At 40.4% G+C, this 18,446-nt stretch overlaps 1 protein-coding gene across 5 annotated transcripts in view; it reads left to right on the forward strand.

Moving 5' to 3' along the window:
- Positions 1-18,446, forward strand: part of TNS3 (tensin 3) — a 155,105-nt gene that overhangs the window by 86,615 nt on the left and 50,044 nt on the right. For all 5 annotated transcript variants that reach the window (XM_083856218.1, XM_083856219.1, XM_083856215.1 and 2 more), the window contains 4 exons: positions 10,738-10,867; positions 11,838-11,903; positions 12,936-13,040; positions 15,529-16,779. In XM_083856218.1, the coding sequence (XP_083712344.1) occupies positions 10,738-10,867; positions 11,838-11,903; positions 12,936-13,040; positions 15,529-16,779 (1,552 nt within the window). The remainder of the gene's footprint in view (positions 1-10,737; positions 10,868-11,837; positions 11,904-12,935; positions 13,041-15,528; positions 16,780-18,446) is intronic.

The raw sequence follows: 18,446 nt of genomic DNA on the forward strand, positions 1-18,446 counted from the left end.
AAAGAATGAAAGGGCAAGAAAATAGCAGAAATTGCAAGGCAGCGAAGCACGCCTAAAAGCCAGGAAGCCAAAGCAAAAGCCGCGCCAGAGCGAGAGAGCAGAGCCAGCCCACAGTGCCCGCCCAGCTACAGGGAAGGAACAACTGTTAGACATAACAAAGGAGTCTACGATGTGGGATAGAGAGCACTGTCAGCCCAGGACAGAAGGTCTTTCAAAGGTCTGCTCCAAGGATGGGTTGTCATGAGTGGCATGCAAGGTAGGAGAAAATGGGCCAGTTTCTGAAGGACTATTCTGCTCCAATGGTTTGAACTTCACCCCTGAACAACTACAAGACTCTGTTGAAGTGATAAAATATGCAAAAGAAGAAATGCTGTGGCACTTCCAGAAAGGCATGAAGTTATGCAATGTGCTGGGCTCTGGCTACTGTTTATTGGACATTGCTCATTGCCAGACAGCACCCTTAGGGGGAAGGGAGGAAAGCAGATCAGTAGACACTGCGGCCACTCAAACTGCAGCTGAACCAGGGGAACAACATGTGCTGGTAGCAGTTGCTCCTATACAGAAGAAGAAATCCAAGACCGAATCGGCATAATGAGAGATAAAGAGGCAGTAGGGCACTCCACAAGAGGAAGAAGCAGGGCTAGAGATAATCACCTGATCCCTGTCCCTGGGTGAGCTATGAACTATGGGTAAGGATTTCAGCCACCAGCTGGGTAGCCCCTGGTGACATGGCTGGTCTGACGCTGGGATATTGTGGCCGATGATGTGAAACCAGAGTGATTTCATGGTAGTGAAGCCAAGCAACTGAGATCCCTGTCCTGGAATTTGTACATCGGGATTGGGAAGAGGACAGCATTTCAGCCTCTGGAGGTGACTCCTGTCAAGTGTAAGGAGTGTCTTGTATCTTAACAAGGGTGATCTATTACTGCACTAAGACAAGTGGAACAGGTGGAGAAAAATCCAAAACTTGAGAGAACTAGCTGTCCTGGAGGTACTTTATAAGGATGAAAATAATGAACAATTCCCTATAAATCCAGATGTTGTCCAGTGTACACAAACACCACATCTGGGGGAAGTTCCCAGAAAGGAACCATTGCTGTGTATGAACTCATTGGCAGTGGTGTCATGGAAAGAAGGTGAACAATAAGTGGATAATTTGGTTACCAAACTCCAACTATATGAAGAAAGTATCTCTTCCTCCCTATGGGCCTGCATCATGTCTGTGAAAAGACTGTCCCAGGACCTCCTGCAATTTAAAGAGGACTACCAGCAATTTAAAGAAGTGTCCCACGCCCTGCCAGTACAGACCAGTCTCTGCTATTAGGAATAAGCATTGTCCTGCTCAAGAGAGAGGGTACACACCACAAAGTAACCTGTGGTTTTGTCACTGTTCAAGGAGACAGGGCATTAACACACTGAAGATCATGCAACAACAGCCCCGTTTATTTGGGTAATTAATAGCAACAGCCCTGTTGTTCGGCAGCTCCTTTTATAGGGCTTTCAAATTTCCCACGCTTACATGATTGGTCAAGGGTCTCAACTCCACCTTCCTCCCAGGCCAATGATATGGGTGTATCCATGCTTCAAAAGAGTTGGCTGAAGTCCTCTGTCTGAGTTTGAATTCGACCTATCATCGTTGTGTCCAGGGACTTTAATTGAACTAGGCTGGTCAAGCTGGTATGTATTAAGCTAAGTCATCTGTGCATAGTCCAGCTATATCTGTCACAGTTTCCCCTTCTCAGTTTTAATAAAAATGCAAAGTGTTCTCTCTAGTCTTACCTGCAAGTAAGTTACTTTTGCAGGTAAGATGACAGGACAGCATGATGACACATGATTCTACCTATCTAGGTAGAATCATGACAGCATGATTCTACCTAACTGAACAAACCTAGCCTCTCTTAGCCAGTGATGCATCCCATATAACATTGGAAATATTACATCCATTCCCAGCAGCTGTCAGGCAGGATTACCAACAATACAAACATTCAAATTGGCACAGTGCAGGCTTATTACTTGGTAGTTACAAACTTACAATTTAACTCTATGAACAAGAAACATTTAAACTTTAGAACAGTGGGAAAATCAAGTAACTGGGAAAGCAGCTTATACAGTTCAGGTTTTGTCTTAAATTAACTTCTAATCTCAAAAAGATCCCAGATCACTATGTATCAATTGAGTGTTTAACTCACTGCTCCCTTACATCTGCTGGAGCTTCATCAGGAAGATACTGTCTCTAGTCCTGAGCAAGATGCCGAGCAGGGCAAACACACCTGATGGGTATCCATCCTGTTCTGGCATCCATGGAAACACAGGCATACCCATAGCCCCATGTAATGAGGTCCCATGGACCTTCCCCCTTTGTTCATGATAATATCTTTTACCATTACTTTAGGTTTAGGTGATTGGGCATCTCCAGATGATAGGAAATGACTTAAGATTACTGGGTTTTGAGATTGTTCTGGTACTGTGAAGTGATTCAAGGTGTAAACAGCTTTCACTACTCTGCTCTGGGGGGTTTCACTCCACATCCTTTCTTTTGTTTATCTAAGATGCGTTTTAAAGCGCCATGTGCACATTTGATGATGGCCTGTCCAGTTGATAAAGGAAACAAAACCAACTACAGCATTAATAACAAAACAGTACCAAGAACCTTGAGGGCTTTGCTTTGCAAAAAAACCCAGGGTAGTTTGGTCTCAGTGCCCCTGCAGGAATTCTCAGAACACCAAGCTGGGAACAGTGGAAAGTCTCAGGCTGGTAGCTGAATGGCAGGATGTCCTCAGCAGGCAGGGGCAGGGTGTCTCATCAGGGCAGGGGTGGGGACAGGGTCACACTGTAGCAAAAAGAGCAGCACCAAAGAAGCCATGGCGGGACAGGGCTGGCCCAGCTCCAGCAAGGCTGGCAGAGAAGCTCAGAATTCCAGGGCAGGCGAGCAGATGATGGCAGACCTCCCAGGACTGGACCCCTCCAGCGACAGTGAACTCCTCCTACAGGCAGCGGCAACCCAGCCATTCTCTTTCTCCAAATGCCAAAAAACCCCCAGAGAGCGAAGCTGCCTCCAGCTCCATCCTTTACCTGCCCCAAAACTCGTGTTATCTCCCCCTCTGAACTTTGGCCACCTCTTTGTTTTGGTCAAGCACTCTTTAAGTACCCAACACTTAATTTCCTTAGTAACTTATAGGGGAAAAATTCTTTAGAGTAAAAAAGAAAAAAACCTAACCCCCAACACCTGCGTAACCATGGAGAGGATGTATGGAGGTGGGATGGAAAACCCATCTCTGTCCTAGTAGCGCTAGTCTGTGAGTTGAGAGGAAGCACAGCTACTGCAGGAAAACCTTCAAGGATAAATCCTGCTGAAGTTTCCAGTGAGTAAGTCCTCAGACAGAATAGGAGGACTGATGCTATTTCCAATGCTCTTGAAGGGACCTCCATACTTAAAAGAAATGAGCAATAAGTACTGTTACCAGGAGGGGCCCTACCTTCAGCCAGGTGGAAGAAAGGGACAGTCTGATTTCTTGGACTGCATTGACCCCATGGCCTGGCACGTCAGACCCACGTGAGTGTAAGGTTTTAGTTGACACCAGTGCACAATGTACCCTGATGCCATCGAGATATGTAGGGACAGAATCGGACAGAATCTTTTGCAGTTTCTGTGGTGACAGCTGTCTGTAACGAAAGTTGTAGTGAGCTTACTGGAAATGAAGGGCAAAAACACCCAACTGTGACTGGTCCAGAGACCAATCTATGCATCCTTGGTATAGATTACCTCTGGAGAGGGTATTTTGAGGACCCAAAAGGTTGTCGCTGGGCTTTTGGGATAGCTGCTGTGGAGACAGAGGAAATTGGACAGCTGAACACCTTGCCTGGTCTCTCAGAGGGCCCTTCTTGTTTGGGACTTCTGAGAGTCAAGAAACAATAGGTACTGATCACAACCGCAATAATGTACCCTTGACAGTACTGCAATAAACTGGGACACCATGATCCACATACATGAAATGGTTTATCTACTGGAGAGCCAGGGAGTGGTCAGCAAGACTTGCTCACCCTTTATTAGTCCTGTATGGCCAGTGCATAAGTCCATTGGAGAGTGGAGACCACCTCTGAGTGCTACACTGCTGGACATGCTGGAACTTCACTTGGACATGCTGTCCAAGGCAGCCAAGTGACATCACCCTTTCACATTGCTAATGCATTTTTCTCCATTTGTTTAGCAGCAGAGTGCAGGTGACAGTTTGATTTTACCTGGAGGGGTGTCCAGTACACCTGGGACAGACTGCCCCGGGACTGGAAACAGCCCCTCTATTTGTCATGTACTGATCCAGACTAAACTGGAAAAGGGCAAGGCTCTAGAATACTTGCAGCACATTGGTGATGTCATTCTGTGGGGTTACACAGTAGAGGATGTTTTTGAGAAGGGTAAGAAGATAATCCAGGTCCTCTTGAAGGCCAGTTGTGCCATAAAGCAGAGTAAGGTCAAGAGACCTGCCCAGGAAATTCAAATTTTAGGACTAAAATGGCAAGATCAGTGGTGTCAGAGTCCAATGGATGTGGTCAAAACAATAGCAGCTAATAACCTCACCAACCAGCAAGAAGGAAACACAGGCTTTCCTAGCCATTGTAAGTTTTTGGAGGATGTAGTTTTCAGATTTCAGTTAGATTGTAAGGCCTCTTCATGAAGTGACCTGGAAGAATATATGTTGTCCTGAACAACAACAAGCTTTTGAACAAATCAAACAAAAGATTGCTCATGCAGCAGCCCTTGGGCCAGTTAGGACAGGATAAGATGTGAAAAGTGGGCTCTACACTGCAGCTGGGGAGAATGGTTCTTCCTGGAGTGTCTGGCAAAAGGTACCCAGGAAGACCTGAGGACAAGCCCTGGGGTCAGGATCCGAGGCCTGCTATACCCCTTCTGAGAAAGAGATCCTGGCAGCTTATGAAAGGGTTTGAGCTGCTTCAGAAGTGATGGACACCAAAGCACAGTTCCTCCTGGCACCTCAACTGCCAGTGCTGGGTTGGATGTTCAAAGGATGTTTCATACATGCCACTGATGCTTCATGGAGTGAGTCATGCTGATCACAGAGTTAGCTTGAATAGGAAACTCTGATTGCCCAGGGATCTTGGAAGTCAACACAAACTGGCCTGAAGGCAAAAATTTTGTATTGACATCAGAGAAGCAGGAGGAGAAGGTGAAGTGCTGAGAAGGCCTCACTATATAATCAGCACCAGAAAATGAAAAGCAGTATCTCTTTACCAACAGTTCCTTCTGTATTGTAGACATACATTGAAAACAGCAGCTATATGGAGTCCTGACAAGTCACAGAAGCTATTGAGGGACAAGGTGGATCAAGTCAGGTCACAGAGCTGAAAGGCATCAGTTAGCTTTAGATATCACTGAATGAGAGAAATGGCCAGCACTCTACCTGTGCACTGACTCATGGACAGTGGGAAGTGCTCTGTGGGGGTGTCTGTACCGGTGGAAAAAGATTAATTGGTAGTACAGAGATAAATGTATCTGGGCTGTTGAATTATAGCAAGACATTGCTACCTGGATAGAGAAGTTGGCTGCAAAGTACCTCATGTAGAAGCACACATACTGAAGAGTCAGGCTATCGAAGAATGTTGCAACAACAGATGGATCAAGCTGCCAAGATTAAAGTGTCTCAGGTGGATCTGGACTGGCAACATAAGGGTGAATTATTTCTGGCTAGGTGGGCCCATGACACCTCAGATCATGAGGGAAGACATGCAACATACAGATGGGCTCGTGATCGAGCAGAGCATTTAACCGTGGGCGCTGTCTCTCAGGTTATCCGTAGCTGTGAAATGTGCTGCAATCAAGCAGGACAAGCAGGTAAAGCCTCTGTAATATGGGGGACTGTTGTGAGCCCAGGGCTGTGAGCAAGGGGGACTGTGACACTTCCCCCAGAGCTCCTGAGTGTCCTTGACACTCACCAGACAATCAGGGTAGGAAATCACAAGACAGACTCCACATGCCTCTCTGAGTCACATGTTTATTCACAGAAACTCAAAGGCTTGGCGGGGGTGGAGCTCTGAGGCCGGCCTCACAGGCACTGATATGCAGGGAGATCTCAGGGGGGGATACAAACACAATGATCAATGGGAACGAAGGGGACAGGGTCAAGGTGAACCCAAAGTGAGAGTGACGAGCACAGAGTAGGATGGACAAGGAGGGGGGCGGGTAGAGGAAGGATGGAGGAGTACAAGGAGTGAGTGACCTCAGCACACAGGAATGTAGCTGGGATCAAACTAACCACATAAGGAAGGAGAGGGGGGAATTACAGAATAAACCATTTGAGGGAATAAAATTATGAAAAACACATCACAATAGGGGACAATGGTCAAAATATAAATATGAGGAGGTCTGGAAGATTGCTTGCATCACACTCAGGCAAACCCACCAAGGCAAGTGCTACGTTCTTAAAATGGTGGAAATAATCACTGGTTGGCTGGAGGTGTACCCTGTGCTTCATGCCACTGCCAGGAGCACCATCTTAGGCTTTGAAAAGCAAGTCCTGTGGAGACATGCCATCCGAGAAAGAAGTGAGTTGGACAAGGGGACTCATTTCAAAAATCGCCTCATAAGTGCCTGACCCAGGGAGTGTGATATGGAGTGGGTGTATCATACTCTTTGCCATGCACCAACCTCTGGGTAAACTGGAAGTTACAATGGACTGTTAAAAACCATATTGAAAGCAATGGATGGTGGGACCTTCAAACATTGGGATGTAGCGGAGGTCACCTGGTTAGTTAACTCTAGAACTCTACCAATTGAGTCTGGTCCTGCCCAATGAAAACCTCCATATACTGCAGAAGAGAATAAAGACCCTGTGGTGCATGAGGAATATGTTAGGGAAGACAGTTTGAATTAGTTCTCCTTCAAGCAAAGGCAAACCCATCCATGGAATTGTTTTTACTCAAGGACCTGGGTGCACTGGGTGCACATTACCTGTTGTGTAATGCAGAGACAGGAAAATGTGATGTGTACCTCAAGGGGATTTGATTTTTGTGTGAGAACAGTTGTAATTCTAAATTGTATAATGTTGGTTGCTGAATGGCACTGCCACTGTATCCCATAACTGCCATGAACAATGAGAATGGACTGTTCCAGAAACACCAGTTATGAGCTCCTGATTCAGCTTGCAACCACTCCACAGCACACCAGCCCTTTTGCCCCAGAGGACACCTAGGACAGATGGAATTCACAATCATGAACTGAATGAACTCAGCAGACATCTTGAAGGGATTGGGCCAGTGGCTATGGAAATGACACCTGTGCTCTTGTGTGCGTGTATATACACATATATATATATGTATATAAATGTGTATATAGATGTATATAAATGTGTATCTATATGTATTTAAATGTGTATATTTAGAATCTGTGGGATTTGGGCATGATACAGATTGCATAGAATAAGGGGTGGATAACGTCGTGGTCCTGACCAGGACAGGTTTAATTTTTGCAGTAGCCAAGAGGGACATGGCTAGGACACAGAGGTTATTCTATACCACCTCGTTTCATTTTTTGGGGATGAGGAAGGGCTTCCTTCTAGTTTGGATTGCATGGTGGAAGGAGCAGTTGGGCACTTTTGGGGTTTCTGGGGGTTTCTGTGAGGGGGAGGTTTGAGCAATCGTATGTAACTCTTTTTTTGGTTTTGTGTGGGGTTTTTTTTCTTCTCTTGGACACTGTTCTTAGTATTGTTGCTGTTACTGTTCATTGTTTTATTTCTATGCTGTTTTCAGTAAATTGTTTTTATCTCAGCCTGCGATCTTTACCTTTTGTGCCTCCAATTCTCTTCAGGCTGCTGCAGGGGAGAGGGCAAGGGGGTGTGGTCGAGTGGTGTGTGCTTTGAAGTGTTTCAGTGGGAACACTGAATTTGGGAATACCATTCCTAAACCACGACAGTGTCTTTGATATCAGATTCTTTTTTTTATCTTCCCTCCCCATTCAGTTCTGTATATTGTTCTTTTGTTCTTTCCCTGGAAAATGGAGAAACAATTTTAAAATATACTATTATAAATTGGCATACTCTGAAAGTTTTGAGACAGTTTCAAATTAAGGACACTATTACTTTCTGAAGGATGGTTGGTGCATAAGGAAATGGAATAGATCTCAACAGAAATCAGTCTGAGATAAACTCAGTATCTCTCAAATGAGGTTTTAGAATGAAAAAAGAGCACGTAGCTTTTCTGCAATGTATCATTTTTAAAGAGGTAATCTTCTTTAATCTCATGCTATTATTTGAGATAATTCTGAGCAAACCGGTGTCTTTTTGAGCAGTTCAGTATTTCCTAAACAAAGACTTCACTTAAGTTATGAATTTTTTTTAATTATGTCTAAGCAAAAACTTGAGTGGTATGAGACAAAAATAATGATCTGTAAGATGTTTCACCTCCAATTCCAAAAGGTTTAGCTACTTGGAATGTTTGTTTGTTTGCTTGTTTGTTTTAAAAGGTAAATAAAATATCCTTTCTTGCCTTAGCTTTAGGGAATTTGTTAACACAGTGTGAATAGCATGTGGTGATATGGAAGAGATGCAGCTGTTGAAAAGCTGCACTGACATCTGTAAATACATATAGGAATTTCCCAGCACATTACAATGGCTTGCATTAATTTTTGATTATGGCATCAAAAGGTAGTGTGTGGGGTCAGGACTCAGTTACACTTGGAGTTCCTTGAAAGCTTATTATGCATACTGAGTACTAAAAGATTTTTTTCAGTCTATGAATATGGAGGTAAAAAATTACTAATTGTAAGAGAGGACAGATTTTAATTAAAAATTACAATTCTCTGTAGGTAAGTTTTTCAGGGCTTACATTAATTTAATTTTAAATCAATTTAAAATTTTAATTATTTAATTTTAAGTTAATCTAGGTTAAATCCAAGGCTGGTACTTTGAATTACGAAGTAGAAAAAAGGAGAAACTCCTTCTCTCATTCAGCATTTTTATAAATGAAATTATGTAAAAGACAGTGTATTTTGAGTAAATCCAACAACTGTGCAAAGCCACAACTTAAATTGTGGATGAATGTATATAAACTTAAAGAAGCTATTTTCAAATATTTCTGCTTACAAAGTACAATTAAATGGAATTATCACAGTTACTTTCATACCAATTCTGTATTTTGGAGCAGGTTAGTTCTAATATCTGTCATCAGGGCTCTCTTAATTCTGTTGCTGTCCATTTTTCTCATCTGGGCAACTTGCCTTTTTCATCCTTTATGATGGTGTTTTGCCTTTACAGAGTTGCTCGACATATTTGAGACTGAGCATTTGTTTATTGACTCAAGCAGTTAAACTGTTACTCATACCTTACTTTTTAGTAATTAAAGTAGTGAAATAATGCTGGTAGTTGTGTTGGACTAAAAGGAAGTCTATCCCTTCAGGGATAGACAGGGATGTGTACACAATGTTCCTATTAGTGCATGTAAAGCATTGCCTAAAAAAAAGAAGCAAATACTATTTTACATGATATTGCCAATATACTGTCGGGGATTCTCTTAAAACAAAGAAAGAAAGAAACAAGCAACCTCCTCGCTTTCAGATAAAATAGAGATTACATGCATAGAGAATCTCCCAGCCCTTATAATGGGTTAGGAATATGTGATTTGCATACAGAATGCTTGAAAAAACATTTCTGGTATACGGGCTGAAATATTTCAAAAGTTGTCCTGTGTGCCAGGTCAGTGCTGATTAATTTCTGGAATTTAGGGTATCATGCGGTTACTAGAATGAAGGCTAGATAGTAACATCTTATGTTAGATTTTTCAAGTTCTGTAGTGAAAAGAATTTCATAACTGTGTTTTAATTCCAACTTTCAGAAGCATCCCTCATAAACTCCTACATCTTTCTTGCATTATTTCATTTGAATAACTCTATGCTCTTCAATTGTTTGGCATTTTCTATCTAGGATCTTTTCTTATTCTGACTTAAATAAAAGTGGTAATTGTTTTCTTTTTAATGCATTCCAGTAATATCTGCTTTATCATAAATTCCTGATATAATCAGGATAGTATAACATAATTTTCAGTCCTGTGATTAAGGTTGCCAAAATTTTTACATATTCCTGTAAGAATGATGAGTGCCTTGTATTATAGTAGACTCAGAGAATTAGTAGGTAAAATATCCATAGGTTTAGTCTAAGGGAAGCTGGTGTTAGAGAATAGGTATAGTGTTCACTTTCAGCTACTGAAATTCCTACTACATGTTTCTGTAGAGTTCTGTGTTCTAGCCAAGATATCAAAACTACTATCAACTTCCTGCAGTTATTTAAAATAAGATCCTGTCATCATTAGAGCAGTTTTTTTACAAGTCCTAAAATAGATATAATCATCTGGTGGGCTTGCTTTGAAAAAGTCCTCATATTCTTCAGTTATTTTTAAATGGATGTTCTGAAATTCATTAATTTGATAGGGAAGAAGTCTGTGTACAGGTCAGCATTTCAATATTGTACTGCCAGATATTGTGATTGTGTCTTACAGCCTACTGGTTGGTGACTGATAATAATGAAAATAGTGATTATTATTTTTTACATATCTACAACCATCCTTTGGCCTTGTAATTTTGAAGGATTGAATAATGCATACTTTGCTTCTTCCAACATCAGAAGTGTCTACAATAAATTGTGTTGTGCTGCTTCAATTAGCAACTAATATATACACACATTTTGTCCGAATTGTAAGAAAATACTTTCTGACATAAAATGTTGCTCTTTCTAGATGAAGTGTTATCACAAAAAATACAAGTCAGCTACTCGTGATGTGATTTTTCGCCTTCAATTTCACACGGGAGCTATTCAAGGCCATGGCTTGGTGTTTGGCAAAGAAGATTTGGATAATGCCAACAAAGGTACTTGTCTTCCGTGGTTGGTTGGATGTGTATATGTGCAGGTGTGCAAGCATTTGCACGTGATGATATTTTTCAGCATCTGCCTTCAAAGAGATTTTTTTTTTCTTATTTTTATTTTTGGGGAAAGGGAGACTGCTTTGAGTTAGTTAAATTGTAGTGTGTAACACTAGTAAAACCCTAATGACAGGAAAAGCTCTTCAAGCGAGTTAATTGTCAGAATAATTCAGATACTCCTACATAGTCCTTATCACCTTCTCTCACATTTATAAAAACAAAAGACATTCATATAAATGGTGACTCTCTTAATCACCATTGAAGGAAATAAGATAAGCTAAATAATTCCCTTTTCTAGTTAGTGAAAACGGTCATGAAGTCTGATAATGTGCTTGTGACATAGTCTGAGTCATTTAATATGCTTCAGAATATCAAAGATGGACACAAAGTTTTCAGACACACTTGAAAATGTGTCACACTAGTCCTCATATTTTCCAAATCATATAGTCAGTTTTATTGGTTATATGCAAGACTGGAACTTCCTCAGCCTATGTTACTAGCAAACTAAAATCAAACAAATTTTGCTGCAACATACAACATAAGGCTAACAAAAGTTTTGTGGTCAAGTATTTGTGGTTTAGCCAATATAGGGAACAATTTTAATTTTCCTGGGTGTGTTTTCTTTATAAGCCACATCTGTCTAGTATCTAGAGAGGGGGTTAGGAACTGTACATCTCTTCTACTTTTGACTGTTCTAGAAAGCAAGCAAAACGCCAGCTGGCATTTGTGTGGTCTTTTCTGAAGAATATGTGGCACAAAGGATGTGGCTTTTAAAAGAAGACCACTAAGCTGCAAATGGGAAGAGAAGAATGATGAGGATACATGTATAGATAGCTATAGAGAATCCTGATTTCTGAGTGCTCTGAAACTGCTCTCTTGGGAAACATCTTGCTGAAATCCTGTCCTTTGTTCTCAGATGACCGTTTCCCTGATTACAGCAAGGTGGAATTAGTGTTTTCAGGAACTCCAGAAAAAATTCAAGGTGAGCACAGAGAACCAAAAATATGCTTAATTTGAAACTAAATCATATTGAAATATGCATTAAAAAAACACAACCTTTTCTCCTCTTTTATTCCACTTCTCTTGTAAAAAATCCTACTTTTTCATTAAAATGTATGTTACTGATTTAAATTTGAAAAAGTTAATAAAGATTCTGCATTTATATCAGCATAGACGTCACCAGATTTTGTTTTAAAACTATACCAGAACATTTCCTACAACTAGTAGAAAACATTTATGTATCTGTGTAGACCATGGATAGTAGGTGGTTTGGCTCAAAGCCAAGTTCAATGTAATGAATTCTTGATGCCTGTGCTTTGCTTTTGAACCACTGGACTATGCCTAAATTCCTCACTTTATCGATTTAAAACCTGAACATTATTTAATGCCTTGTTAAGGGCATAAAAACATGGGTTACTGCTGAAAATTCCAGGTATGTTCAGCAGAGCACACTTAAATGCAGCAAAACACATTGACAGCCAGCTGTCTAGTCTCGGATTCTGCAGAGCTGCCACCTTAGGGGAACTGGAAGGGACATGAAGTCACAGTTTTCAGCTCTCCCTCTTCATCTGTAGTGATAAATTGCTCTGGTATCAGAATGATAATCTATATGAATCAGAATGAAATTTGTAATAAAGTCTAGTTTTATCATTCCTTTAGAACCATCTCCTTATAGATACTCATGGTTTCTTTCTCAAAAGCTCTTTATCATGGCTGACCCTCTAGGGTTGGGTGGATCATCTGTGTTAGTTGTATTTAGGGACTGATCCAAGTTATTAGACTACATCATAATCAAAAAGCTCAAGATAAAGTTCTCTGAATGATAAATTAAGTGCTTTTAAAAAAACTGTTTTATTTAACCTTTCTTCCCCTCTTGCTGCTTCTTACATTTCAGAATAGGGTGTTACCATTCAGGGAGCAAACATCTGTTAGAAGGCTACATACATACATCTGTGTCTGTATATAATTAGGTATGTGACTGATAATTTTTGGTCTCAAACACGTTTCATTTTAGGATGTGAGCACCTTCAGAATGACCACGGAGTAATCGTTGATTACAATACATCAGACCCACTAATACGCTGGGATTCCTATGAAAATATGAACCCTGATGGGGAACGTGAGTAATTTTGTCACATTAGAAAAGAGCAAAATCTTTTGCAACTGTTCCAGAATGTTTGAGAGAAGAAAGGAGACCTGATTTGCTTGAAGCTAATGCTGCTTTACTGATGTGTAAAGTAGCTGTCTACCCTTCCCTATTTAGCATTAGTGTTAATACACAGAATGAACTGAATGCAACTGATTGATACAAATTACTATTTGTAAATTTACCTACAGACATTTTTATTTGCTCAAAAGTTTCTAGTTGGAATTCTAATATAGAATTTTAAGAACAGCAAAAGTATATGGTGAGTTTGTAGATTTTGGTTACTATGTTACCTGGAATATTTCAGAACATGCACTAGGCTGTTAATAAACAAACAGTAAAGAATGTGCTTATTTTCATATCTTCCTTTGTAACTGTACCCATTTTCAGGGTTTTTAGATTTTTTTTCAGTAATCAGATGGCATGTGCAAAAGATGAAAACCTCCAGTAGATACTGACTCCAGTGTAAATGCTGTCCTGATGTTTTGCTTGAGTAAATGCTGTGCTTTTAATGGATGTAGTTTTCATATAAGGACTCAGAATGTTAAGCCTATGGCTGCACACCTCAGTGCATGTGCAAGCCCGACTTGATGCAAATAAAAATGTGAGATAAGGTATTGAATAGATGCCAAAGTTCTTGTTTTTACAATTTGCCTGTTATCAAATGAGACACATGAAGCTAGGATACCTAGTTAGCTGCTCTCTAGGTTCAGTTTCAATTGGTTTTTATAATCTCGATTTAGCATTGACCATCTAATGACCACATCAGTGAGGGCAGAAGCTTACTGGGAGCTTGACCTTTTTCCACTGCCTCACTCTTGTAATAAGAGTATTTCCTAATGCACATCAGACTCTAATCTGCAGAAAACTGGGGGAATAGAGGGTGGAAAGAGAAGTCGTTACATGCAGCAGGTAGACCACTCCATAGGGAGTCATCAGAGTTGGATGAGACTGTGCAGTGTATTTTAGAAGTAATATCAGAGAGAATCTTGACTGGAGGTGATGTCTTAATTCCTACCCATGATGTTTCCATATAATTTATGATTTCTTTCCTTTCCTCCCCCTGCCATCCTGTCCCCTTTCCTTTCTATATACCTAACCCTGAACAAGCAATGCATTGATGTAATTTATTTTCTAATTGCTGAGATTGATTGGCTAGATGGATCTGACCTTCCCATCTACAGTGCATTGCACTGTAGGTAACTGCAACAGTACAGGAAGTTGAAAGCAGAGATAAACATGCAGGCAAGCACTCTTTTGGAAGATACAGAACTGTATGGTGCTCATGGCTTCAATTAGAGTTGGTCAGAGGTTATCTACAAGTAGAACTAGCTTGTTTGCCTGCTGTTCAGAAGTCATATACCCTATTTAATAGATTTTTATATCTAATTTGTGTGCAGGGTATTTTTAAAAGTACCTGAGATAGAACAAAAATATGATGCAATAGCACAGATACTGAGAATTTCATTGTATATCTGCAAAAAACCCCACTTGAGTTTAAGCTAGACAATATACTATAAGAATAGTTGTATCTAGTTATTATTTTCTCTAGTAAATATTAATGAGGCAAACTGTTACCCTAAGATATTCAATAAGGGAATTGCAGGCAGAGCAATGTCTCTTTGCATAGGCTGGGCAATAGATCATGAGGAGCACATACAGAGGCAACAGCTGTATTTTTCTCTTAAAGATGGGGTCTACTTAATACAAGTTTGAGCTTGTCTTCTGCTTAAGGTAAATATAGTGCAGTTAAGTCATCTTCTGTGTAAGATCTATAAACACCAGGACAAACTTCTCTCTATGGTTTGTGCAAATGTTTAGTATCACGCTTATATGTTAAAAACATGTATTGTATCCTAGTTTTCACTACAGGTGAGAGACCATTAAGAGGAGATGCTGATTTCACATCCAGAATGTGATCAAAGTCAAAAACCTTAGAATATGAGGCCTTTAGCTCTAATCCTGAAGTCTGAGAGAGAATCTTTTCTGTACTTCAGAAAATATTAAGGTGCAATTAACAGTAGTGATAGGTTTAAGGTGCAGGGAACTCTCATACAGAGCACCTTTTTCAGTTCCACTTAACATTAAGTTAAACCCCTAGCCTTATGTAAGAGCTAGTCTTCATGGTTTTACTTGTACCTGTTTTCCTCTAGTGCTGTAATAGTGGGATTCTTTAAATTAGTATGAAGAGTTTGTGGAGCCATAAACATGCACTTGAAACAGCATAAAAAGAGAGGATTTTATTTGATCTTGAGCTACAAATGGCATATTGTATTCCCATCAAGAAAAATGTTTCAAAATTAAAGAAAATAATGTCATTGGTATTTTCTGTAGTTAGAGAGTCGATTTAGTTTTGCAGAATCAGTACTCTTAGTGTTAACAATACTTGTGGCATGACACTAGTCAAAGCCCTTATATGATGCCTTGTTTATATCTTTCCTTTTTACTTATATCTCCACAGTGCTGCATACCCAAGGTCCCATTGATGGCAGTCTTTATGCAAAAGTGAGAAAGAAGAGCTCTTCAGACAGCAGCATCCCTGGTGTTGCTCAGGGTGTTCATGTTACAGGCAATCCTGATCACAGTGATTATACCCTGTCTGTCAGTAGTGATTCAGGACACTCCACAGCTTCCATCAGAACAGACAAGACTGAGGAACACCTTGTCCCAGGAGCTAAACGGGGTCTGAGCCCACAGGAGAAGGCAGAACTGGACCAGCTACTTAGTGGCTTTGGTCTAGAGGATTCTGTCAGCACCACCAAGGATATGACTGCTGCTCAAAGCAAGTACTGTGCTACTCATCACATAGTGCCAGCTCAAGTTCACATGGATGAAGCCACTAAAATGAAGGACAGGGAGACTGATATTCTGGATGATGAAATGCCTAATCATGACCTTCACAGTGTGGACAGCATTGGGACTTTGTCTTCCTCAGAAGGGCAGCACTCCACCCACCTAGGGAACTTCAGTTGCCACAAGAGCAGTCAGAACTCACTTCTTTCAGACTGCTTTGGAAGTAATTCTGGGGAAGAGCATCACAATGCTTTTGCTGCAGACCTGGGAATTGGTGTCGATTCCCTCTATGAGAGATCATTTGGAAGCGCTGAGCCAAAGTCAATTGAGCAATTCCAGCAGAATCCTTCTGTCCAATGCCATCCACAAGCTTATGGCCCAAGTAACTACTCTACTCAGACCTGGGTACGCCAGCAGCAGATGGTCACTGCTCACCAATATGGTTTTTCCCCAGAGAATGAAATTAGGGTTGGCATTTGTAACAAGGTGGAGAATTTGGGCAGTGTGCAATGCCAATCCCAAGTCCCAGATGCCCCAACACGTGGCTCTAGCAGCAGAGATGCTGTGCAGAGAGGGCTAGGAAGCATGCTAGAAGCTGAAGAACATGCAAGTGCTGACAGTTTTAAGTCAAGGCCAATGCCTCAGAGGAACACAAATGGCCTGGGTCTAGGACAAAATGCTGGGGACTTGTCAGCTTCTCCAACTTTGGATATTGATCAGTCCATTGAACAACTGAACAGGCTGATCTTGGACTTAGACCCTACATTTGAACCTATCCCAACCCGCATTAACACTCTCACCAGTGACAGAAATAAAGTAAAGGGCTTCAACAGCCTTGATGCACACATGGAAGAGCTTAATAGTAGTTCTGGCTTCCATGACAAATTAGAGGTCACAAACAGGAGTCCCTCTGGGCATGGTAAGCTGTAATACTTTTTGAAAATAATACTCTTTCTAGCACCTGTGTGTTCATTATATGGTACAGCAGGACCCTCAGGTCATTACTTAAAACTTTGACAATTATCAAGGGATTATTTCTGATGCCCTCTTTACATAATCATCCAATATATGGAATCAAATTGATGTAAGATAAGTGAGTTTTGCAGATACTTGCCTTTTTGCTTGAAAAATGTACTGTTCAGCAATTTCTTGCCTATTATAGATAATCTGTTGGGTTTTTTTGCTGATGTGAGTTTAAGTTATAAGGGAGCAGAATTTGTACATTGAGATATTTTTAGAAAGCATCAGTAGTATATGTTTTTCCTTATTACTATTTCCATTTAAATTAGGAGAAAAAGTTTCAACAACTTTATCTTCAAATATAGTGTAATGATGCTGGCATTAAATTTCTATGCAAATGTTTTCACAAATAATGTAATATTTGCCAGTAAAGTATTTTAAAACATGCTCTTTTGGAAAGTTTTCTGTTTAGAAATTCACAAGTCACAGTGCTTGTTTGTTATCTCTGACTCTGAAATGATTACAGCTGGTGGAATTAAATTTGCAACACTTGTTGACTGTGTTGCCTAAGTAATGCTACTAGAACTAGCAGCTTTGCAAAAGGATGAGTAGTCTGCCTCTGGCTAAGTCCACTAAACCTATTATTAATGGTCTACCTAAAATTTGTGACAAATAAGCTCTTGCCTGTCCTACTGTCATGTTTGAAAATTTTATGTGGTCTAATTTCTCTGGCAAAACAGGCAAAACATATGCCCTTACCTCTCTTTCTCCCCGTCTGTCTTCCTCTTCTTCCTCTTCCTGTCTCCGGTTATGGTGCAATGAAAGACTTGCTTGTGTCCACAGGATTTGATTGAGTATTAGCCAACATGACAGAAGATGTGCCCATGGCCTCACTGGACACAAATGAGTTGCTTCAGCTCAAGCCCAGTAGGATATGCTAAACCATTCAATGGTGAATGTGCCCAACTAGTGTGTGGTGTCTGTTCATGGGCAGTCCTATGTGGTCAAGGATGGTGATTCTTGTGGGGAAGGTAAAATCACAGTTCTGTGTTTAGGAGGGTAACCAAAGACAAAAGAAGTCCAAAAATTCATGACGAATAAATGTGAGATGCCTCGCTGCTTATTTTTAATAGGCAACATGTGTTTTGTGCCATTAGTTTGTGATTCTCTTGAATCATTCCAAATTATTAGCTGATGGACAAATTGAGATTTTTCCAGTAGAAGAGAACTCTTATCCTTATATACAGTAAATCTAGTGAAGGGAATAAAGAGATAATTTAGAATAAACCACCTTTTACAGTTCTATGCTTGAATATATGAAGCTTAAAAGAGATACTTGAAATTTTCTCACAGATTCTGGTCATCTCAAAGAAAGTAGGAGTCACTTTAATTTCCCTTGCATTTTTTACATCAGGTAAATAAAGACCAGTAAAAATAAGTTTACTTGAGGAATGATCTAGAAGAGGATTTGTTTTAAAGAAATAAAATACGAAATTTTTGTATTTAAGGGAATCAAATATAAATATATAGACAGCATTTAAAATCCTGGATATTTGAGGGGAGGTATCAGGGCACAGTAGAAGAGGAAAGACTTTAGTAGTCAAGAACCATAATAAAATAAAATTT

Source organism: Zosterops lateralis, assembly GCF_965231275.1.
Source record: "Zosterops lateralis genome assembly, chromosome: 1".
Lineage (NCBI taxonomy): Eukaryota > Metazoa > Chordata > Aves > Passeriformes > Zosteropidae > Zosterops > Zosterops lateralis.